The 25,858-nt window shown below is 37.6% G+C and overlaps 3 protein-coding genes across 3 annotated transcripts; 2 read left to right on the top strand and 1 right to left on the bottom strand.

Moving 5' to 3' along the window:
• Positions 1-74: 74 nt before the first annotated feature.
• Positions 75-13,718, top strand: atp6ap1la (ATPase H+ transporting accessory protein 1 like a). Its single transcript, XM_079856861.1, has 7 exons — positions 75-333; positions 4,850-4,890; positions 5,700-5,752; positions 7,414-7,649; positions 8,189-8,239; positions 10,537-10,780; positions 12,033-13,718. The coding sequence occupies exons 1-7, from the start codon at positions 233-235 to the stop codon at positions 12,267-12,269; spliced, it is 963 nt and encodes a 320-aa protein (XP_079712987.1). The 5' UTR covers positions 75-232; the 3' UTR covers positions 12,270-13,718.
• A 983-nt stretch (positions 13,719-14,701) lies between these two features.
• pde12 (phosphodiesterase 12) lies at positions 14,702-19,827 on the top strand. Its single transcript, XM_079857819.1, has 3 exons — positions 14,702-16,055; positions 18,160-18,238; positions 18,466-19,827. Exons 1-3 carry the CDS (start codon positions 14,817-14,819, stop codon positions 18,915-18,917), a joined length of 1,770 nt encoding a protein of 589 aa, XP_079713945.1. The 5' UTR covers positions 14,702-14,816; the 3' UTR covers positions 18,918-19,827.
• On the bottom strand, positions 19,219-25,140 carry arf4a (ADP-ribosylation factor 4a). Its single transcript, XM_079857844.1, has 6 exons — positions 24,729-25,140; positions 24,378-24,458; positions 23,897-24,006; positions 21,086-21,157; positions 20,530-20,655; positions 19,219-20,328 (listed from the first exon to the last, which is right to left on the bottom strand). The coding sequence occupies exons 1-6, from the start codon at positions 24,793-24,795 to the stop codon at positions 20,242-20,244; spliced, it is 543 nt and encodes a 180-aa protein (XP_079713970.1). The 5' UTR covers positions 24,796-25,140; the 3' UTR covers positions 19,219-20,241.
• Between the last annotated feature and the right edge of the window lie 718 nt (positions 25,141-25,858).

The following is a 25,858-nucleotide window of genomic DNA, read 5'->3' as shown; positions in this document are numbered from 1 at the left end:
TAGTTAGGTTTATGGATCAGTCGTTAATAGCTCCTGCTGGTTGTGTATTACTGTGTCAGCAGCACACGTTCTTTGAAAGGGCGTGGTCGTGTCGCTGGATTGACCCGCCCACTGAACGCTGATTGGCCGCCGCGCCTGTCAATCATCGGCTGAGGTTGCGCCCGTTATCCAGCAGATTATGAAGCAGCAGTGAGTGTTCAGCATCATCTCTGGCACTCATCTGGATGTATACATGGCATCAACGTGGCGTCCAATGTCTCTTGCGTTATTTTCCTTTGTTTTCCTGCAGATATCCTCGTCTTATGAGCAGCTGTCTGCCTTTGTGGAAGGAAGGTGAGTGAATTATTTTGAAATAACCAATAAGCCAGAGCCGTGGTATTTTATGCATCCCATTTATTCCGATGGTGAAACCAGGAGAAACAAAGACTGTATATTGAGAATCTTTTATATGCATTTATCAATGTGTCAGAGACAAACTAGTGCTTGCCTCCTTTGTCCACCCTTCATGCACATTGTGTCTGCATTGAGACTCCACTGAAGGGCTCTTGCAGTGAAACACAAGAGAAAATCCATCGGCATCAGTTTACAGGGCAAATCCATATTTGCTACTAAAATTGGAGGCAGAGATGTGTGTGTTAGATAAGATGAGAGCAGGCTGGGGTGCAGGAATGATCAGGATTACTGAAGGAATGTGGAGCATCCTCCTGATGTCATGCTTCTATTGATTGAATGAAATATGAAATAGATTTTTTTTAAATGTCTGGGGCTAAACATCACATAAAAGATTTGTAGAATCAAGCTGTAGAATCACATTATGTATAATTTATATACTAAATAAATGAGCCCGATCCGTGTTTATTATTAATAATTGATCTTTTGATGCATTAATGAATAACATTTTGTATTGAGCTTTTTTATTTTGACCTGGTGATAGATAGATAGATAGATAGATAGATAGATAGATAGATAGATAGATAGATAGATAGATTATATTATATTTTCTTTGCAAGACAGCTGCAGATCAACATAATTTACGACAGACAATATGCAAAACACAATATGCCATAAAAATACACTACAGTGGGCACAATATACTCAAAGTAAACACAGTGAAAGTAGTCAAGTATGCAAAAAATGTATATTTGAAATTTTATGACAATTACATAAAATGTATCCTTAAAAAAAACATATTTTTTTAATTGCGTTTAAATTTACTTTCTGAGCATGCAATGTAAAATTCAAGATGGTAGAATTGCATTTTATCTATATCCACTAGGTGGTGCCTAAGGTTATCATATTATTACTATTTAGTTTTCCCCAGAAAATCTGAGTATCTATTCAAGTTCTTGACTCACTTCAGCATTGTAAAAAAACGCTGAAAGAATATGTAAACAAACATAAATAAATCAGCAAAAAAATTAAGGCAAAATTGTTACCCTTTCTGAATCTCTTTTACTACATGAAGCAACTAAGTGATTACACCGTATTGTTTTTTAAGCTGTAGGCACCAAGGCATTTTAATGGCCACATATGTTCAGTTTCTCTGCAATCAACTTCATATTGCAGTTCGCATTAAAAACACATCTAATTGGCAGCATATTGCGTTGTAGGAGCTGAATGTGTAGCGTTTCTCCACTAGCACTCGCACAGATGGAGTTTTATTACATGTAGGCCAGTCCAGGCTTTAGCTGTGTATTAACAGATTTGATTTGGTGAAGCATCTAGATACAGGCAGAACTTTAAAGACACGCACTAATCTGAGCATCCCAGCGGAAATATGCTACACGCGTTCTGAAGCGGTCAGCAGATTCCATTGATTATATAAATGTGCAGACTGTGGCCCATCACTAGCCCACATGTTCAGATACAGCGACGGCAGATCAGCGCTGAGAAGATAAGCCACTGCCGAAGCTGATAGAAGGAGGGATTTGTGTTTTCTTTCTGCCTTTCCTTCTCTATCTGTCAACACTTTATTTACGCGATCTGGTTGTTTATTTGAGAGGTGCTGTGCAGGTCAAGTTCAGTTGATGCAGACTCACTGATGGATGGATGGATTAGATAGATAGATATAGATGTTGTTTGCAGTGCAGTAATTAAACAGCTCCTCCTCTACATGGACAAGGGCATCAGCACAGGGTCACCATCTTCTGCTGCACTGTGGGAGTCCTGAGGTGATAAATGAGTTTATATTGGTGTGACGATGCACAACAACAACAAATACATGCATTTATTGTTGAAATTATATTAAAGGATAATTATTTTGGTTGTGCTTCGGCTCTGCATGACTGTGCAAATGTGTATGATTCTTTCTCATAACTAAAAAAGAGATATAGATTATCATACTACTCATAAAACATTCACTGCTAGGCTTCAGAGATATAACCAGTTTAGATTAAAGGATCTCAAGCTGACTAGCTTAACACTAGCTTACTAGCATTAATAGACATGATACTACAACAACCGTAATGAAATAATCTTCACAGTAGATAATGCTTTACAGTGAACTCTGTTAGAGAGACACATATGACAGATTATCTGTTCAATAACACACTTACTCTCCTGTTGAGTAATAAAACACCATCATCTCCGTGTCGCTCCACAAAATTTCAGATCCCTCAGTTCTTCATCTCCTAAAGCCAAGCCGATGTTGATTCTTGTTTTATTACGAGCTCTGTCTCGTTCTCTTTTCTCCAGCAGACTCTCCTCTGTTCTCACACACACACACACACACACACACACACTCGGTCTGATGTTGATTCTTGTTTTATTACGAGCTCTGTCTCGTTCTCTTTTCTCCAGCAGACTCTCCTCTGTTCGGATAACTTTGACATGTTTGTTTGCAAAAACAATCAGAAAAATGTGTGCATAAACGCACTTGCGATATAACAAGAAATACACAATATTTGTGGTTTAATATTGTTTTTCCATATATAAACATTGTATGATATATAGAAACAATAATGAATGAACATTCACTGTTGTTTGTTGATACAGCTCAACTTGTGTTTAACCTTCTTTTAATTTCATGTCTTGAAAACAAAATATATTAAACACTTTTTTATATAAGTTTAGAATTATTTATATATATTATATGAGTTACACACTGAACTTTGATCACATCACTATGAGCATTAGTGCTAGTGATTGATGCTTGACGTAGAAAACACAACTAATTCTTCTCGCACCAGATTATTTATGTGCACAGTTAATCAATCCGAGTAGAGCTGCGCCTCACATTAAAGAAAACATTCATTTATTTGTGTTGTATATTTATATGTGAGCCAGAATCTATTCTGCTTCATCTTTCATCCTTGCTAAACGAATACATTCTCACGTCTTACTTTGATCCCTGACTGACATTATGATCCCTGACTGACATTATGATCCAGAGACTGACCTGTAATCAGCTCTAAGAAGCAGGTTAAGCCCATTGCAGGAGCATTACTCAGTGATTAAACGGTTCATCTTTGAGTAGCCTAATCTGTCTTGCTGTTGAAGAAATAAGAAGAACATACATCTCTTATATCTCAATTGTTTCTCCTAGACAGCAAAACAATTGAAAGGAGAGCATTTTCTGCTGATCTTAGACGTTTCTCCTGAGAACCCTACAAAATATATTTTTTGCATTGATTGTTCCACAAAGAACCTTTAACATCCACGGAATCTTTCCATTCCATTCTTTAACAGAAAAAGGTTATTTTTTAGATTGTTAAAATGTTCTTCACACTAAGAAAAAATGGATCTTTTAAGAACTGATCACTGAAAGGTTCCTAACACCGTGTCCTAACTGTGTTAATCAGAGTTGTTGTCCTAACCAGCCGCGACGGCGACACGCGACGACTCCATTTTAGAAACGGTTTCTATTTTTCTGCGACGTCGCGCTGGAACAACAAACACAAACTGTGGCAATAATAATCTCAGGTGCTGTTTATGTGCTTTATTTAATGTTAAAAGAGTGTAATGTGACTTTGAATATCATTTAGTGCTCCAGCTTTGAAGCTGGAAGCAACAATGTATAATTCACCTCAGATCTTGAAATTAAACAAATGGAAACAAGAACGTTCAAAATGTGAACAAACAGGTGTATTATTTGACAAAGATTGTTTTAGTAACTCAGTAGCCTATGTATTTTTAATAATGTTTAAATGCAGTAATATTTGTGAATTTGATTATGTAGCCTTATCCATTTTCTTTGCGAGTGTCGTCAAGATTACTATCTGGTGCCGCGAGACTCCGCCCACACGCTGTTCTGATTGGCTGACTCCGCCCACATACTGTTCTGATTGGCTGTGGGTTTTGATTGATTTTGATCTCGCAGTCGCGTCGCGTCTAGTGTTTATCGCAACGCATAGGGAACCCAAATGGTTCTTCTATGGCATCGCTGCACAAACCACCCGTTTTTTAAGAGTATAGAGTTTCAGAAGAGATCTTAAAAAATGTAACTGAGATGCTCTCCAAATGTATTTTATATCTCTTGCTGTATGTTAATTTACACATTTATGTCTATATTTATTTCTGTTGAGGCATTTGCAGGAGAAACATCTGAAGCAAAGTTGATACTTTAAAGGAAACATAACTGAGATCTCCTGAGCAATATATAATTTTCCTGCGGCAACAGAGCAAAGCGTAAAAAGTGACTTGAAAGAGAGTTGGTCTCACTTCACGGATGGTGACGTTTCAGCAGTGACTCACAGCATCAAAGCCTCATATTTCTCATTCATATTCATAACATGCGAAGATTCTATCTGCAGTTGAGACTGAATGACTGAATCCAACTAGATAAAATGATTTCAACTAAATGTTTATGATGGTAGATTAATAATGCACACTTAAATTCTCATACTTACAGCTCAGATGATGTACCATCCCAAGACATCAGCATTCAAGAGAGTAAGTTGTTCTGATAAATATCAAAACTAAATTTCTTCCCTCAATGTTTTTGTTGTTGTTGCAATATTTAACCCTTTCAAGCCTACATGATCAAAACCTGTTGCACAAAATCTTCGACATGCCTTCTGTCGTCTGATTGATAGACTGTTTAAGCAAGTAAAAGATCTTTTAGTGTAATTGTAAATACAATATTGTTAGTAATATTTCATGATGAACACTTACTGGACTGAAGTAACTCAGGTTTGCTTGATTATCAATACGTAATTTTTTTAGAAAATCATGTTAAAATGTGAGTATCAAATATGATGATCATCAGGCTTCCGAGGATAATTTATTTGTTCATCTCTCAATTATTATTGTATTGCATTGCATTATATGTTTTAAAACTACATAAAACCAAGCATTTAAACATCATCTTAATAAAACAGATTCTTGGGAGATATATGCATTTTATGTCTGTTACACTGTTATAAAGATCATTGATTTACATTACAAGCATCAGAATGTTATCTTACTCTTTGGCCATATAAATATCAGCATTTGCACCAAAATGCTTATTTTTTGCTCAGTTTGGGTCTCTGAATAAAAGCGAGGTGTGTTTCCCACCATATTCTCACTATATCAAGAGCCATATGTCAAATACAATAAAGAAACATGTAATTTACAAAAATTACTATGTCACATGTCAGGTTTTACCGGGTTAAAACATTCCTCTATACATTGTTTTAGTAAATGAACAGCTGTAGTTCTTTATAAACTTGTTTATTAGGATGAATGTGATACGCCTGTGGTGTGTTGTTTGTGTGCAGACGCTGATGGCTCGGTGTTTGTGTCTGAAGCGCGTCTCAGACGAACGCTGCAGGTGAGATGTGTTCGTCCGCCAGCGAAGCCAATGTGACCTTGTGCCGCCGCTGGGGTGCAGATTCCCAAACTAGATGAATTTAATCCTTGACAGACTGCACTGTCTTTGGAAAAACAGATTACAGACATGCTACATTTTTAATCAGGAATTTCATTCTGATGTAGGATACATTACAGTGTTACACTTTATTTTACAGTGTCCATGTTACATATGTCACATGCACTTACCATAGTAATAACAGTAAATTATGCATAATTACATGCAACTAACCCTCAACCAAACCCTAATCCTACCCTAACCCTATAGTAAGTACATGTAGTACTTAAATGTATAATTACATTGTAACATTGTAACGCCTTAAAATAAAGTGTAACCCTGTTTTTCATAAGTGTATTTAACAGCAGGCATAGGGGATAATGGGGCTAGTTGTCACACAGTATGTTTCATACGTTTTTATTCGGGCTTTAATAGTCTAGCTTCATTTTTAACCCTTTGCTGCCCCCGACCGGAACCCGAAACATCAAAAAATTATATAGAAAGTGGCATAACATTTGAAGTAAACAACATACAGAGACAAATGAACACATTTTCCCATACAGTTCTGACCCCAGGAATTTAATGGAATGGTTATTTTTGACATTTGACAACATATTGACCCTATTTCTGGACAAAAATAGGAAAAAAATGGCCAGAGATGTGTAGAGGATCAACAATATTTTCATTTTCTCAAGTGCATAGGGTGACTTTTTTTTTTCACAACCTGTTATTTCTTTATCATTCAAGTGTCTATTTTAAGATTAAATTGGGTACCAAGCTGACATAATGTCTAAAATGCTTTATTTTTAACCCTTTGCATCAAACCCGAAAAATCTAAATATGATATAAAGTGGCACAACTTTTGATGTAAACAACTCACAGAGACAAATATAATGGCAGTTGAATAATCACAATGTATGTTGGCCAAAATGTCTGGTTTATATATAGGTTTAATATAGGTTACCTTTTACATTTGTGTTGCTTAATCAGCTGTTTTGTGGTTCATAACTGTTTTACTGTTTAGATTTTGCTGAAAAGCTCTTTAGTGACATTTTATATTGTGACAACTTACCCCACTTTGTGTGACAATATGTCTTGTTACTAAAAGGTGTGACATAGCCTTGTTGAAAGAAGTTAATATTTTTATTCAGCAAGGATGCATTAAATTGATCAAATGTGACAGTCAAGAGATTTATAATATTACAAGAGATTTCCATTTCAAATAAACTTTATATTCATCGAAAAATTCTAAAATAATTATGTATCACGGTTTCCACAAAAATATGAAGCAGCACAACTCTTTTCAACATTGATAATAATCATGAATGTTTCTTGAGCAGCAAATCATCATATTAGAATGATTTCTGAAGGATCATGTGACACTGAAGACTGGATGCTGAAAATTACAGATTTGATCACAGGAATAAATTACATTTCACTATACATTCACATAGAAAACTGCTATTTTAAATTGTAATATTTCAGTTTTTACTGTATTTTTGATCAAATAAATGCAGCCTTGGTGAGCAGAAGAGACTTATTTAAAAAAACATTATAACATCTTCCCAGCCCCAGTCTTTTGAATGACAGTGTGTGTATGTGACCCTGATGTGCTCTTGTTTCAGCCGTACGGATGGCAGCTTCACGCTCCTCCTCGCAGAAAGCTGCTTCAGTCTCCAGGATTGTTGCCGTATTCTCCTCTGAGTGTGACGTACAACGGCAAGACCTGTATCCTCTTCAGGGCCCGCAAACTGGCCATCAGGTACAGGAATCACAGTTTAGTGGACCTCACAGAGAGAACCTTCAGCCCAGACGCACCGGTGGACACCAAAGGCTCATTCTGCAGCAAAGACAAAGCCATGTAAGTTCAGTTGCACAGGTTTTCCTGCTTAAATGTTGATTATTTTTCTCATGTTCTCCATTGTTGCAGCTCCTCTCTTCCCAGTCTGTCAGTAACGCTCTGTTTAGTTCCTGTCTCTGTGAAGCCCCTCCTTCTGAAAAGCACACTGCGCTCTGATTGGTCGGCTGGAGCAGTGTGTTGTGATTGGTCGAGCGCTTCGAGTGTGTTTGGGGAAATGTCCCGCCCCTTTCCATAACCACCAGTTTAACACACTACTAACTAACTCAAACAGGCCCCGCCCCTTTATTCTGCATATTAATTATTTAAATGAGGAATATTGTGACGTGTTCGTTCCCGGAAGAAACTCGAGACTACAATGGAGGCGTTTCAGAAAGTTCAGAAACACTGACACTGATATAGAGAAGAACTGTATAAGACCTGTAAACCACCTCAGTCTGCTTTAAGATGCTTTATTGAAGAGAAATTTGACAGCTAAAGTGTGTACATGTTAAACTTGATTGATATTTAATAATATCTTGACATATTTTGTTATTCTCCAGACTCAATCTACGGTTCGGCGATGTGGAAGATCTCAGAGGCCTCTCCATCAGGTTATTTATTTATTTTTTTGTGTATGATATAATGATGAATTACAGTGATTTTTACCTTAGTTAAGTGGTGATTTTTAGGCTAAAGCTCCATTAACTGTAAAGTATGGCCTGTGAGATACCAATCTTCAATAAATAATAATTTTTATTAACATTCTGATATTTTAATATTCTTATAATAACATTGACATGATCCCATAGGGCTTGGGCGTCGTGACGTCATACTTGGCGTGGCGGCCATGTTGATGGCCTCGCGAATGTAAACATACAGCAAGTCGAACGAGGAGAAGCTGAGTTGGGAGAAAGAAAAAATATGTTAAAATCCCGAAAAGGATGTGGAATTTACGGGGATACGTTAAATAGGGAAACCAGGGTCCAGTAAGTTATGTGGACAAATTTTCCTGTAAAATATCCCGTATTTTAATAACTTACTATCATAACATTAATGTTAGCCCTTCCATCGGACCTGTCAGTCTCTGTACTTTTGTCCCGTTGCTACCCCCTTGCCCTTCCAGAAAAACAGATGTTTTCAAAGCATCGTTTTGCTTACTTGAAGGCAACCTTAGCGTGATATTGGCCTTTTTTAGATAACAGCGTGGTTGTTGTGAGAGCACGATTTCACGCCAATCTGTAAGCAAAGTCACGTTAGACCTAGCTTCACAACTCGCTTAGTTAATGCTGCAGTTTTGCAGAGGGATAGCAACAGAAAGATGAATGTTGAAATGGTAATTTTTCGGGATATAGGTAAATACTAAAACGGGAAGACAGCGGGAAAAGAGCTCAAATAACGTTACATGAGAAACCCGGAAAAAACGGGAGGGTTCGGGTTGACAGCTACTAACTACACTTTTTTTGCCGATTTTGTCCACATACTGGTCCCTGGCTTCCCTATTTAACGTATCCCCGTAAATTCCACATCCTTTTCGGGATTTTAACATCTTTTTTCTTTCTCCCAACTCAGCTTCTCCTCGTTGACTTGCTGTATGTTTACATTCGCGAGGCCATCAACATGGCCGCCACGCCAAGTATGACGTCACGACGCCCAAGCCCTATATAGAGGCAGTCAGTCCCAGACAGCTCTGGTATTAATATTAAAGAAAACCTATTTATAATGTTTATAGGATGTTATTGTTAATATTAGAATATTCAAATATACAATGTTTTAAAAAATGTTAATGGGCACGTTAATATAAAATTCAACCGGTGCCATCACAGATGTGTCAATATTGGTTAATTTACAGTGCAATATTTTTTGTGTGCTGGTAAAACCACCGATTTGCACTTTTCATCGAAAAGCAGAAATGATTTTTGAATGGCTTGAATGTTGTATATATAAAAATATAAATTCTGTCCCATACCTTTAACCCTTCCTTGTCTGGCTTATGCTACTGAACTTTGTATTTTGAGCCCTTCTTGCGTTGTTTTTGCCTCTGACTCGCTTGCTTTACTCATTTGTTTGTCGCTTTGGACAAAGGCGTCTGCTGCTAAATGGCCCTATCTTGCACCCAGCGCAATTGACTTTGAACACCGACGCATGTATCATTCCTATTTTGCACCCGACGCACAGCGGACTTTTCCCTCCACAGACGCAGGAAACTTTTCCCTCCCAGGAAAAACCTAGTCTAAAGTCAGTGGCGTGTTGCGCATGTTATTCAGATGCTATTTTAAGGGCGCATGTTTGGCCATAATGTAGCGTGTGCACAACGCACATGCACTTTGATTCTCTCATCTACACACAGACGCAGCAGTTTTCATTTTTGCAAATCATACATTATTACAAGGAAAAATATTACCACACGAGGGAAATCATTGTGGTGTCCATGAAGATGTGAAAAAATAGGCATAAATCTAGCTTACACATTTACCCAAATTTTTATACGCCTGTTTAACCGAAGCTAATTTGGGTGTGTTTCTCCATCCCCAATGTCACTTCTCTGTGTTTTACGGCCCTGACGAGAACGTCGGTCTCCTCGGCTGTGAACCGCTCCTGGCAAATCCGCCGTTATAATAGCAATCCGCCATGGAACAAGCGCGCCTGCTCTTAAAGGGAATGTGAGATGTCGCTCTGACTGGTTTATATCACGTTACGCCCAAACCACACCTATGAGTAATGAAGCGACTTCAGACCAACACATTTTAGATTTGCGTCGGGCGCAAGAGTAATTTATCCCGCCGGTATAATAGCAACAGCGCCTGAGATCCGCCCACAAAGTTACTTGCGTTTCGCGCTTGATACTTGCGTTTCAGATCGTTAAAATAGGGCCCTAAATGTAAATGTAAATGTGTGTGTATTTCCACAGGCTACAGATGTCAAACACATTCTACGAGTCTGCGGGACAGAACTGGTTCACTCTGGATAACGTTCACATCCATTACAACTGGACGAACGAGGCCACGTTCAACGCCACAGATGTGTACGCGCCCTCCACTAACTCCTACCACTGCCAGCACGTCAGCAGCCTCCAGAAGTACGACACGCTGCTGGTTCCCAGTGCCAGCACCGACCACGCCGCAAACTGGCACATCACCTTCACTGACTTCCAGGTTGGCAGCAACACTTTCGCTCTGATAAACGCCTCGTGTGTTGGATTGTAGCATCTTGTGCAGTATTTTTAGGCTCTGGTGGGTGTGTGATGTGGGTTACACAAGCTTGTGGTTTGGCATGAGAGCAGCGTCTTTAAAAAAGCTCATAATGCAGAGTTTGTGGTTGAACATGCTGAGTTTGAGTGAAATTAAATTCTGTGTTATATGGAATATCGAAAACTATGAATTATTCTGCTTTGCCTGGATAGACAGATGGATGGATAGATGGATGGATAGATAAGATGATAGATAGATAGATGGGTAGATAAATGGATGGATGGATGGATGGATGGATATAGATAGATAGATAGATAGATAGATAGATAGATAGATAGATAGATAGATAGATAGATAGATAGATAGATAGATAGATAGATAGATAGATAGATGGATGGATGGATATAGATAGATATATAGATAGATGGATAGATAGATAGATAGATGGATGGATAGATAGATAGATAGATAGATAGATAGATAGATAGATAGATAGATGGATGGATGGATGGATGGATGGATATAGATAGATAGATAGATAGATAGATAGATAGATAGATAGATAGATGGATGGATGGATGGATGGATGGATGGATGGATGGATGGATGGATATAGATAGATATATAGATAGATAGATGGATAGATAGATAGATAGATAGATAGATAGATAGATAGATAGATAGATAGATAAATAGATAGATAGATAGATAGATAGTTAGATGATGGATGGATAGATAATGGATGGATGGATATATAGATAGATAGATGGATGGATGGATGATGGATGATAGATAATGGATGGATGGATGATGGATAGATAGATATATGGATGGATGGATGATGGATAGATAGATATATGGATGGATGGATGATGGATAGATAGATATATGGATAGATAGATAGATAGATAGATAGATAGATAGATAGATAGATGGATGGATAGATGGATATATATATATATATAGACAGATAGATGATAGATGGATGGATAGATGATGGATGGATTGATGGATGGATGGATGGATAGATAGATAGATGGATGGATGGATGGATGGATAGATGATGGATGGATAGATAGATAGATAGATAGATAGATAGATAGATAGATAGATAGATAGATAGATAAGATGATGGATGGATGGATAGATAGATGGATGAATGGATGGATAGATGATGGATGGATACTCATCATCTGATCATCTGCTGTTTCCTCAGATCCAGGCGTTTAATGTTCTGTCCAGTAAGTTTGCGTCCGCCAGCGACTGCGAGACCTTCTTCACTCCTGCGATCCTGATGGGTCTGATCACGTCCCTGATCCTCCTGCTGGTGCTGGCGTACGCACTGCACATGGTGGTTCACCTCAAGCACATCGACCGCTACGAAGAGCACAAGACCACCGTCTACTTCCCTCGCAGCACAGAAGCGGAGAGCACAGAGAAGAACAACCTCTAGGGTCCCGGAGAGACACACACACACACACACTTCTGTGACTCTGAGCCAGAAAGAGAGGAAATCATCGGACGGGACTCTAGCTGGAAGAAAATCCCATCCGAACGGGAACCTGGGATCTTCGGGACTGACTGCACCACGGCAGTGACATCATTGTGGTGGGACAGTGGAAGTCCGAATCAGGTTCAGGAGCTTCAGGAGGATTGGGAGATATCAACCAGTTCTCACCAAAAACCTAGGAATTAAACATTCAGCGTCAGGTTTCATGAGCCGTCATTTCTGAGAGAGATCTTCAGATGTTTGAATGCAATTCGAAATAGCACAATAATCAATATATCTTACATTTGCATCGTCTGTCTTAGCTTCTGTTCGACTGCTGAGGACCAGTTTAACTTCTGATGCGCCTTTAAAGTCAACATGAAATGTGTTTGCAACCAATTTACCTTTGTAATATGAGATATTTGCACATATGCATGTAGAAAAAGGCGGAGTTGATGGTGCAATGAAATCAAGAATTTTTTATTTCATGTTGACTTTGAAGTTTTGAACTATGAATAAACCGTTATGATCGTGTAATATAGTTTTAATTTGACTATCAGTGAAAACAGGAATGCTTTTCCCCCTCTTGATTAGAAAAGTACTGATCGACAAAAACCTAAAACTCTAACAATTCATAAAACGTACAGCGAAACGGTTTCAATACGGTGTTTAACCAGCAAATATTTTAACACATTTTTTTCTTGAGGAGTTGCAAAAAAAAATACAAAAATAATTTATTAATTACTGATGTTACTTTGAGAATATGTATTTTTTTAAATTGTGTTATGGTATTTTTGTGTAGATTGTATGTTAACTCTGGTTTTTGTAATTTCTTATTTCATTTTTGTTTCTGGTCTTTTGTGTATGATTTGATGCTGAGCCTTTGGCTGCGGTGAAGAGCGGCTTCTTATGAGTTAACTTGGATTTTTAATCAACTATTGAAGCAAAACAACAGTGGAAGCAACATGACGTCTGTTGTGTAGTGAACATGCTGCATGCCAGTGGCTAGAGACATTTCACAACCAGAATAATCAGATGGTTTGCGTTGTACCATGTACTGTATATTGCTAATAATCATAATGTGCTAAATAAGGGAAAATGTTTTGTTTTTTTCATGTACACTTGTATTTGGGAACATAATAATAGCTTAACTTTGTTCAGCAGACATTTATGCAGATAAAATGGAGATGTGAAATGGGCTATGATGTATTAATATTTGATTATTATTGTCCTCTCAATTGAGTTCAATAAAACCAGCAGCACAGTTGCGTTTCAAAATGATTTTGTTTTGAGCAGTAATAGAGAATGTTTGAATGGTACCATAAGATAAAGGTGGTTGTAAATGATTTGACTCGGATTATATCAAATCCTGTGTGTAGCAGTGATTTATTAACAATAAAATGTAATTTCTACAAACAATATGAGCTCTAAAATAATGAAGCGTTTTCTAATAGCGCCACCTAGTGCCAGTATAAAATACTCGTGTATGAGCTTAAAGGGACATTTATTAGTACACCGAAAAATGAACATTTTGTCATCATTTACTCACCCTCAGGTTGTTATAAACCTGTATGAGGCTCTTTCTTCTGCTGAACACAAAATAAGATTTTTTTGTAAAGAGTTTCTGGTCCCCATTGACTTCCATAGTATTTTTTTTCTGTACTATAGAAGTCAATGGGGACCAGAAACTGTTTGGTTACCAACATTCTTCAAAATATCTTCCTTTATGTTCAACACAAGGAAGAACTTCATGCATGTTTAGAAAAGCTTGAGGGTGAGTAGGCTAAATGACAGAAATTTCATTTTTGGGTGAACTATCCCTTTAAAGTTCACGGTTTCGTATCAAATCTAGTTTATAAAAGGGCATTTCAATTTTATTAGATCCTAAAATTTAAAGGACATCTGTAGTTTATTGTATAATAGCCAATTTATATACGCTAATTATATGATTATATTAATGTTTTATATGCGTTTTTCTACGTATTATAGTAGTATACTTTACTGTTGGATGTTGTTGTTGTTGTTTTACTCTCATTTGTATTTCTTTATTTTAATCTTTTTATATTTATTCATTCGTTTGTTTGTTTTTATACCGTTTTTTCCTCTAAAATTCCACGCACTTCCCCTGAAACGGCTCGTAAACCCCTGGTTTAGAGGATACCACGCAAATGGTGTAGTAATCTTCTAATATAATAAAGTATTAATTCAAAGGAAAATAAAACAACATCTACAAAAAACGAATTTAAAACAGAAATAAATATATCGAATCTAGTTCTCCGGACACTATTATAATATTGAGATCAGGGTTTTCGTTACTAATCTATTTCGAGGACACAGTACGTTAATAGTGTTATAGTTTACTAATATATTAAATGATTTAATTAAGGTGGAATTAAAGAGAACATTTCATGTCACACCCAATTCACCTTAAAACGTGTCGAATCTAGTGTTCTGAATCATCAGAAAGCTTTTCGATCACGGAAGCCACCGGTAGTTTCTCGCAAGGTCCTCATGTTGAGTCGCGTGTCATTTGCAAGTAAATTATTACTTTTCCGTTATATTCCCCCCTTTTCAATCCCAACCCATAGAAATCTCTTTACCGCCCGGTTTAATATGAATATGGAGAGATGCGTAGTGAGATGTTTGCCTTGTGAGTCCAAACTGACCATCTCCTTCAACCTCGACGGCTGTAATAAACAGATGCTGCGCGAGCAAACAGAACCGTTAGGGAAAGTTCTGGCTCGGATAGCGTCCGGCATCATCAAAACACGAAGCAAAGCGAGAAGATTAAAGCAAAACAAGGGGAAAAGTGAGACTCCGGAAGTGGATAAACCCCAAATCACTCTGTGTGTAAACGGAGATCACGTGTCTGTGGAGACTGTGAACTCTGATGCGTGGCTGGATGGGGCTGTGCTTCATGTGGGGGATTTGAAGTACAAAGTGGAACGAAATCCTCCAACATTCACTTTATCCGAGCTGCCATCGTCTCTAATGTCCGGGTTTCCAGTTTGTCCCAAGCTGGAGATAGAGTTTGGAGATCTCAAGGACTGTAAGTTCATGTGGCTCAAGGAAAGCTCACCTAATGCCCATATGAGAGGAGATCCAGACTGCTGGAGGGAGGCAGGACTTGAACGTGTGTTTACGCCATCTAATCTGGACATTGGTTTAAGGGTGATGTTGAAATGCACACCAGGGAATGGATCCAGGTTTGGGGAACCCAAGGAACTGGTGTCTTCAGGTGCAGTAGAAGCCGGTCCAGGAACATGTACCTTTGATAACAGGCACATTTACACTCAGAAGGTCACAGATGATTCTTCACTGAGGGTTGTGTCTTATAACATCCTTGCTGACATCTACGCTCAAACTGATCTTTCCAAAACAGTGTTGTACCCTTACTGTGCACCATACGCCCTAGAGATGGACTACAGGCAGAATCTGATCAAGAAGGAGCTGTCTGGGTACAACGCGGACATAATCTGCCTCCAGGAGGTGGATAAGTTTGCTTTTTTAGATAGTTTATCTCCTACGTTGGATGCTTTCGGGTTAGAAGGGGTTTTCAAAGTCAAGGAAAGACAGCATGAAGGTCTGGCGACGTATTTTAGAAGGTCAAAGTTGAAGTTGCTCGAGCAGTGTGACGTCGTGCTGAGTGAGGCCTTGGTGGCGGATCCTCTTCATCGGGAACTGTTGGAGAAAGTGTCCACCAATCCCAGCTTGAAAGAGAAGATCGAAACCAGGTCAACGGTGTTGCAGGTATTTCACTGCAACAGATTAAAGACCTTAAATCAATGATTTGACTCCCACTGTCCAAAAGGGCTCCAAGACTTTTCCAGTTGTCTGGGATTTACTGGATCAGGCTTAAGGAATTTTATAATAATAATAATAAAAAAATTATTTAGCTTAAGCTTGGTTTAATGAAGAAGAAAAAAAGTTATTTTATATATATATATATATATATATATTAGGGCTGTCAATCGATTAATTTTTTTAATCGCGATTAATCGCACATTTTTTTAATTGTTCTAAATGTACCTTAAATTAATACTTTTCAAGTTTGTAATACTCTAATCAACGTGGGCATGGATAAATATAGATGCTTTATGCAAATGTATGTTTATTATTGAAACCATAGTCAATATAGAGCATAAGGATGAGATGTTTCAAAGGTCACAGATGTTTTTCAAAGAACTTGTTCATGTCTATTAGACACGTAGAAAGAACAAAAAAATACCAGGTTACCATTACTTCTCTTTCTTTGCACTGAGCAATTTACTAACACAAACATGTTTAGATTTTTGCATGACAGGGCAGCTCTTCTGAAAATGCTAAATGTACATTTATTATTTATTAGCCTATTACATTGTAGTTTGTCTCTCTCTGTGCCCATTTTGATGAAGCTAAATTCTCAATAAAACTGTTTTCATTGGTATATTTTACTGTTTCTGTTGTCAAACAACGGAATGAATTTCGAAATGGTGACTGAAACGCGACCCATTAAGACATAACCAGCTCTCCCTTCCAAGATGTTAAGTTAATCTGCACAAAAATTCTGATAATCGAGCCGTCGTCTGGTGAAATCAAATTCACATAAGATAAAGACAATATCTGTGCTCTGATTTCGGCTATACTTGTAAAAATAGAGAAGCAACATAATATCTGTGCTTAACTGAGTTAAAGCGCTGCTCCTCCGCGCGAGACGCAGAGAGAGAGAGAGAGAGAGAGAGAGAGAGAGAGAGAGAGGTGCGCGCGCGCGCGTGCTGAGAGAACAGTACCGGCGGTACCGGTAGATTCTCAGAAACTAAATAAGGTTTGGGCGCTTTGTTGAAGGGAAAAAATCGCTAAAGGGGTCTGCAAAGTCGCTAAGTTAGCAACACTGTGTATCTCCATTTCTCCAACTAGGGGTTGGGCCACGGGTCAAACAGAAAATACGCGCTGCGTTAATCGCACGTTAAAAAAATTAGTGCCGTTAATATGATTTTGCGTTAACGCGTTATTAACGCGCTAACTTTGACAGCCCTAATATATATATATATATATATATATATATATATATATATATATATATATATATATATATATACTTTTTTTTTGGTATTTTCTTTTTATATACACTTATAGTCATACATTTAATAATAGTTTTTACTAGGGCTGTCAAATGATTAATCGCGATTAATCGCATCCAAAATAAAAGTTTGTGTTTACATAATATATGTGTGTGTACAGTGTATAATTATTTTCTATATATAAATACACACACATGCATATATATTTAAGAAAAATGTGTTATTTATATATAATATAAATTATATATAATATAAATATATATACACAGTATATACATGCAAATATTTCTTAAATATATACATGCATGTGTGTGTATTTATATATAGAAAATAATTATACACCGTACACACACATGTATTATGTAAAAACAAACTTTTATTTTGGATGCGATTAATCGTGATTAATCGTTTGACAGCCCTAGTTTTTACCCTTAAGATTGTATTTATTTTATCAAAAATTCAGTAAAACCTTAATTTTGTGAAATATTATTAGTGTCAATGAATTTAAATTTTAATACATTTTCAAATGTCATTTATGTGATGGCATTTTTATTTTATTTATTTTTTTCTTTCATTTATTTATGAATGAAAGAAAATTTGTTTGTGTTCATTTTATTTATTTGTACATTTTTCTCTCAAATTATTTCTCTAAAAAACTAAGTCCTGAATTAAAATAAGAAATTTCTGTGTTATTTCTATTTTTTGTGTGGCTTATTTTAATCCTTGTTTTGTCGTGCTTCAAATTGTATCTATGCAAAAACCAACAAAAATGCATCGCTTGCCCAATTTCTCAGGTGACCATTCTGCAGTCGTTATGCGACCCATCGAGGATATTATGTGTCGGAAACACACACCTGTACTGGCACCCTAAAGGTAAGCATCAATGTGAATGGAATGACTTTGATTTTAATTCAATTCAATTCAATTCAACCATATTGTTTTATTTAAACAGGGAATGATCCATGTTAACATCAGTAAATTACGGAGTGACTCAAGGGTCTGTTTTAGGCCCTCTGCTATTTTAAATAAACATGCTGCCACTTAGCAATATTAAAGGTGAACATCAATGTGAATGAAATGACATTCTATTGTGTTTTCAGGAGGAAACATTCGACTGGTCCAGATTGCTGTGGCCCTGAAACACATGAAGCAGGTGGTGATGGAGAAGCATCCCGGAGCCAGGGTTATATTCGCGGGTGATTTCAACAGCACGCCCTCCTCCGGCCTCTTCCAGCTCGTCTGTCAGGGATCCGTCTCGGAGGATCATGACGACTGGACCTCCAATGGCCCGGAAGAGCAGATCCAGGCGGGACTCGCTAACCCGTTCCAGCTGGCCAGTGCCTGTGGGGTCCCGGCCTACACCAACTACGTCGGGGGCTTCCAGGGGTGTCTGGACTATATATTTGTCGAGCCACATGTGCTGCAGGTGGAGCAGGTCATTCCTCTGCCCAGTCACGAGGAAGTCACCACCTATCTGGCCCTGCCGAGCGTCTCGCACCCGTCTGATCACATCGCGCAGGTGTGTGACCTCAAGTGGAGAACAAGTGACTAACATTTGCTTCAAACGTGTCCATGCACAGCAATCATCAAATGCAAAATGCATTTGTTTACTTGGACCTTATAACTAACTAAACAATTTTAGCCTTTAAATGATCAGATTTTCATTTCAGCATTGTATTTGTATTTATCATATAGGTTCATTATCACTTGTACAATTTAATATTTATGATGAGGATGAATTATTGTGACATTTATCAAATGACTCCTACTTGGAGATATTAAAAGCTGTATTTAAAATATGATTGTTTTTAAATTCTTCGCTAACTTTTCAAACTGGAAGAATGAAAATGGTTCATAAAAACAACCAATTTCTCTTTAATAGACACACTGAGTACTATTGTTTTCAGCGATGCGCAATGTTAACATCAAGAAAATTGTTTGGTTTCATGACTCTTTAAAGCATTAAATGATGACAATTCATCGTTCAAAAGCGACAGGTTATCACAGATTGAGCCTTTGTTAATACACAACCATACAAGTGATGCATTTCACACTTTTATTCATTACGTTTTTATGCATTTTAAAGTAGGGGAACAGCTAGATGATTCCTAGCATTGAATATTATCAAAAGCTGGGAATAAAAACAGGTGATTATGTCTTAAATATTCTGAACAGGTTTATTCTCAATTGAAATGGTAAATCAAAAGCAGGTCAGGCAAGTGCGTTCACATAGTAAAGCACAGCGCGGTTAAGGCAATTGTGATTACATACATAATAAAAAGGGTGCTTATTTACAACAACATCAGACCAGTTCCTAATATAATCTTATGCATGTTAAAACTAATGCTTAAATCAATGCATTGCCAATCTCTTACGTGTGCTATTATATGAAAAAACTTTTCTTTATGAAATGCATGCTTCTCTGAGAATTTTTCCTTGGATGTATGGCATGCAAACGTTCAGGAACGATGCATTCAGAATGAAAAAAAAAAAAAAAAGTTCTCATTATTAATGCTTGATGTATAAGTGCAGATCTTAAGTCTAGTGCGTACTGCAGCACTTACTGTAACAAAAGATCCAGGGCTACTGCAAGAGCTCCTTAACAAATGTAGTAGTTTTCATACTTTGGTTAAATCTTTAGATTATATGGCTACATACATCAAGAGGAATGAATCTGGGAGAAATGTCAGTCAAGGTCAAAGGTGCAACGAATCAAAAAATATAATGTTAAAATGCACTGCCAAAGATTGACATCAGCAGGTGAATTTTTGGTAACAATCCATTGAAAATGGTACATGAAGAGCTTCTGTGACAGATCAATCCACTAATCATGTCCTTTGGAACAGCACACATCCTGTTTGAACAGGAAGTGCAGTTTAATGTTTGGAGAGCTGCTCGGAAAGCCAGTCTAATCCCTCGTATAAACCAGTCCCTTGAGTCGCACAGGTCGCCTGGACATACCACTGATAAAGAGAGTGAAAATGACAATATTAACATATTCTTACCAGTAAACAGAAACATTAGGCATTTAAATGAATCATTAAACTTCATATTACACGTATCTGATTCATGTATACATTTGCTCCAAGGTAATAACCAATATTAAATGGAGCTTATAATTATGCATAACTATTATAATAATATTGCACATTAAGCTTTCTCACAGTTCTGCTTCGAAGTGCTTGCAATCCAAGTTTGTCCGTCATCTCACTGATGGGCATCGCATTTGGTAAGTCTTGTTTATTTGCAAAAACCAGCAGGACGGCATCTCTCAGTTCATCTTCCTGAAGCTGTTGAATTTTGAAACAGAACTACTCATAAACACGTCACATTTACTGATGATTTGTGCACAATAAAGCGAACGTTTTGACAAAATGCCCCAATTATGCTATTTTAAAGCTTCCTAGTTTAGTTTTGGAGGTGTGCTATAATAGGTTCATATGCATCCGAGTTCAAAAAACATTTTAAATTTCTCATAATATATGCAGATTACAAATTATCTCAAAGAGGGAGTGAGTCTGGAATTGCTGAAGACTCGTTTCTGCAGTTCAGAATCGAGACAAGAACTTTATTTATCGTGCACTTTGATCTTTAAAACTTTTGCAGTTTGCAGACCGTTTACATTCACAAACAACAATATTACTCACTGCATGAAAGGTAATATTCATAAAAGCATAATAGGGGCACTTTAATAGTTCCTCATGTGTTCCTTTTCCTCACCATCTTCAGAAGCTCTTCTGCTGCTTCTTGTGCTCGCTCGCGATCGTTACTGTCCACAACGAAGATCAGACCCTGAACAAACAACAAAACGCGTCACATTCAGAGTAAAAACATCAGTCAGAAAATATAAAGCACAGGTTCTTCTCTTAAAGACTCATATCATACACATTGCACACAAAGCTGCATCACATAGTGTCAGACTCGAATCAGTCGGTGCTGCCCAAACTCTTCAGATCATCAGACTGAGTTGATCAGGGGCCGGTTGTGCGTAAGTTAGTTAGTTTTTTGACGTATATGGGCACTAAGATACAACTTATGCACTACTAAATATTTTTGCGTTGCACCGTTAAACTTAGTTGAAGCGCAACTCTACTATGTATAAACTAGGACTGCACGATATAAAAGAAAAATGAGGTATGCGATAACTCATTAAATAATGCGATATGCGATACGATAATGCTTAAAGTGTGTAAAATAAACTTTAAATTATCTTTCAAATATATTTAAAATTATATAACGTACATATGTGTTTCATATTCTTCAATATACAACTTCTGAAAGTGAACAGCAGTGTTTTACTGTAGCGTAAGAAGTGTTATTTTAACATCAGTGGGGTTCAGGGTTTCAGGTTATCCTACATTAGGTTTATTTAACAACAGAAACTTAATCAAATGTAAAACACTTAGTTTTCACTGTATGAATTAAATATCTACTGATTCTTATTAAAGCTACAAAAGTTATTCAGCCAAGAGCAGCGAGTGATTTTCTCTTTCTTTTTTGTTCATGACCCAAATTATTGCAAGCTGCATATCACGATATACACTCACCTAAAGGAGTATTAGGAACATCATACTAATACTGTGTTTGACCCCCTTTCGCCTTCAGAACTGCCTTAATTCTACGTGGCATTGATTCAACAAGGTGCTGAAAGCATTCTTTAGAAACGTTGACCCATATTGATAGGATAGCATCTTGCAGTTGATGGAGATTTGTGGGATGCACATCCAGGGCACGAAGCTCCCGTTCCACCACATCCCAAAGATGCTCTATTGGGTTGAGATCTGGTGACTGTGGGGGCCATTTTAGTACAGTGAACTCATTGTCATGTTCAAGAAACCAATTTGAAATGATTTGAGCTTTGTGACATGGTGCATTATCCTGCTGGAAGTAGCCATCAGAGGATGGGTACATGGTGGTCATAAAGGGATGGACATGGTCAGAAACAATGCTCAGGTAGGCCGTGGCATTTAAACGATGCCCAATTGGCACTAAGGGGCCTAAAGTGTGCCAAGAAAACATCCCCCACACCATTACACCACCACCACCAGCCTGCACAGTGGCAACAAGGCATGATGGATCCATGTTCTCATTCTGTTTACGCCAAATTCTGACTCTACCATCTGAATGGCTCAACAGAAATCGAGACTCATCAGACCAGGCAACATTTTTCCAGTCTTCAACTGTCCAATTTTGGTGAGCTCGTGCAAATTGTAGCCTCTTTATCCTATTTGTAGTGGAGATGAGTGGTACCCGGTGGGGTCTTCTGCTGTTGTAGCCCATCCGCCTCAAGGTTGTGCGTGTTGTGGCTTCACAAATGCTTTGCTGCATACCTCGGTTGTAACGAGTGGTTATTTCAGTCAAAGTTGCTCTTCTATCAGCTTGAATCAGTCGGCCCATTCTCCTCTGACCTCTAGCATCAACAAGGCATTTTCGCCCACAGGACTGCCGCATACTGGATGTTTTTTCCCTTTTCACACCATTCTTTGTAAACCCTAGAAATGGTTGTGCGTGAAAATCCCAGTAACTGAGCACATTGTGAAATACTCAGACCGGCCCGTCTGGCACCAACAACCATGCCACGCTCAAAATTGCTTAAATCACCTTTCTTTCCCATTCTGACATTCAGTTTGGAGTTCAGGAGATTGTCTTGACCAGGACCACACCCCTAAATGCATTGAAGCAACTGCCATGTGATTGGTTGATTAGATAATTGCATTAATGAGAAATTGAACAGGTGTTCCTAATAATCCTTTAGGTGAGTGTATACATTTTCAATATTTCGATAATTTCGATTTATTGTGCAGTCCTAGTATAAACGAAATATTTACAGCAGTCTCCGATCAGGAGTAACGGTTGAACTAAAATATCAGACAGACTGAACTGCATCAATAAGCTAAAACTTCACACACACACACACACACACACACACTCTGGGGACATCAGAGACTTATTTTACATCTTGTGAAAAGGGCATTATACCAGCCCTTTAATCGTCAGCACAAAATTCATGATCGAGTGAAATGACTTGCCTTAAAGGGACTTTGGTATGAGTAAATGTAGAAATTGACATTAAAGATTACGAAATGCTTTATAAGTATTCTTCATTGTTATTTCAATGTAAACAAATTAAACCTGTCAATCTATTTTCCATTATGAGTTAATTGATGATCCATAATATGAATAATCTCAAACATCCAGCAAAGAAAAAGAGAATTACATGAACAGAAGAGAAACTGTTCTGTTCTCCAAATCAAACTCTAGAAAAGGCCGTGCCAGTTCAACTTAATCCTAATAGAAATACCAACATCCTCTACAAAGAACATCAACGGCATCCAGCCAAACTATAACTACACACCCGTAGTTGTTGTTCTAGCAGCTCACAAGGCTGGACGATCAAACTCAATCAGAACGGCCATGGCAGAATGAGCAATTCATCGGCTGGAATGCTGCGACTCCACCGTGGTTTGACTATCTTAACGTGTGCGAGGGGACGTCCTGCTGTGATGTGAGGCCATCTATGCATATGTTTACCTGGGTATTCTGGAAGTAGTGTCTCCACAGAGGCCTGATCTTATCCTGACCACCCACATCCCACACGGTGAAGCAGATGTTCTTGTATTCGACCGTCTCGACGTTAAAACCTAAAGGAATCACACAAGGTTGGGTGCGTTAGCATTTAGGAGATAAAGATTTTTGCAGTTGTTTGCATCAAGATGAGAGTTTCAGGGTAATAAATCAATGGCAATTATCACAAGACCTGTCAAGTGCATGTGCGAGTCATGTAACAATGGAAAAATCTTCAATGCTTCATTTCCTTGAGGCAAAAAATCCTATATTTGACTTTAAAATGGATGTTTTTGTGAGAATATCTCTTAATTTAAGGTATATTTATTATAATGTGAAAGTCTATGGGATATCAACACAGCATCCCTTGACTAAAGTCCCACATATAAATCTTTCATACATAAATTAATTTGCCCAGACTGGTGTATTTGTTTATCCGTTATCTTACCTATAGTTGGAATTGTTGTGACTATTTCTCCCAGTTTGAGTTTGTACAGGATTGTGGTTTTCCCTGCAGCATCCAGGCCAACTGAAGGAGGAGAACAGGAAACAAATCACGTCAAACACTTTGGAAAACTTTGCATAAAATACTTCCTCCTATTCTCTTGTAAACAAAGTAAACACCCTAAAACGATACGTGACTTATTCACTGATTTATTTTACTATCATTTGAATTCATTTAGGATATTAGAAACAGCTTGAAAAACATAATTTAGTGGAAAATACCAACAGCAAAATATACTTTCACACAAAATAGCCAGTTATCCAAGCTAACTCCCAAAAACAGTTTCCAACTCACCCATGAGGATTCTCATCTGCTTTTTCCCAAACAAGCGAGAAAAGACGCTTGAAATGGTCAAACCCATGTTAAACCAGCTCGAAAACAACTAACTTACGAAAGAAGTGTAAAAGTCGACCAGTTATTAGAGGAGTGAAACTACAGGAGCCCCGCTAGCGCTTTAGCACAGCAGCTTCAGCACTCAGAGGATATCACCCTGCTCACACTCCACATCAGCGGGCACAATAACGCGTTCTTCTCGTTTTCTTGCACTTTCCTCGCTCTTTTCTTCTCTCTGTCCGGTTGGAAGTGTGTTTTGTGCAGCGGGTTTGAGCGAGACTGGTTCTTCTCCACGTCAGACTTCTTTTCGCTGTGGCTCCAACGCGGTCGAAATGACGTCACCGGTGCCACGTCACGAAATGAAGAGTCCGAAGACTTTAGACCCCCCCAAAAAAAGAAAAAGACTTCAGACGTCCATCAAGTTTCTGATTGATCGTTCACCCACATGTGTGATCATTTTAGTTTTTTTGTACTTTGTTCTGTTTTTTAAGTTTTGTTTTATTTTTTCTTCTTTGAACCTTGTTAAACTAATAAAGAAAAAAATGACTATCTATCTATCTATCTATCTATCTATCTATCTATCTATCTATCTATCTATCTATCTGTCTGTCTATCCTCCCATATATCTATATATCTATCTATCTATCTATCTATCTATCTATCTATCTATCTATCTATCTATCTATCTATCTGTCTGTCTGTCTGTCTGTCTATCTGTCTGTCTATCCTCCCATATATCTATCTATCTATCTATCTATCTATCTATCTATCTATCTATCTATCTATCTATCTATCTGTCTGTCTGTCTGTCTGTCTATCCTCCCATATATCTATCTATCTATCTATCTATCTATCTATCTATCTATCTATCTATCTATCTATCTATCTATCTATCTATCTGTCTGTCTGTCTATCTGTCTGTCTAGCCTCCCATATATCTATCTATCTATCTATCTATCTATCTATCTATCTATCTATCTATCTATCTATCTGTCTGTCTGTCTGTCTATCCTCCCATATATCTATCTATCTATCTATCTATCTATCTGTCTGTCTATCCTCCCATATATCTATCTATCTATCTATCTATC

This window comes from Squalius cephalus (assembly GCF_949319135.1).
Source record: "Squalius cephalus genome assembly, chromosome: 22".
In the NCBI taxonomy this organism is placed as follows: domain Eukaryota; kingdom Metazoa; phylum Chordata; class Actinopteri; order Cypriniformes; family Leuciscidae; genus Squalius; species Squalius cephalus.
This window is presented reverse-complemented; position numbering and strand designations above follow the sequence as displayed.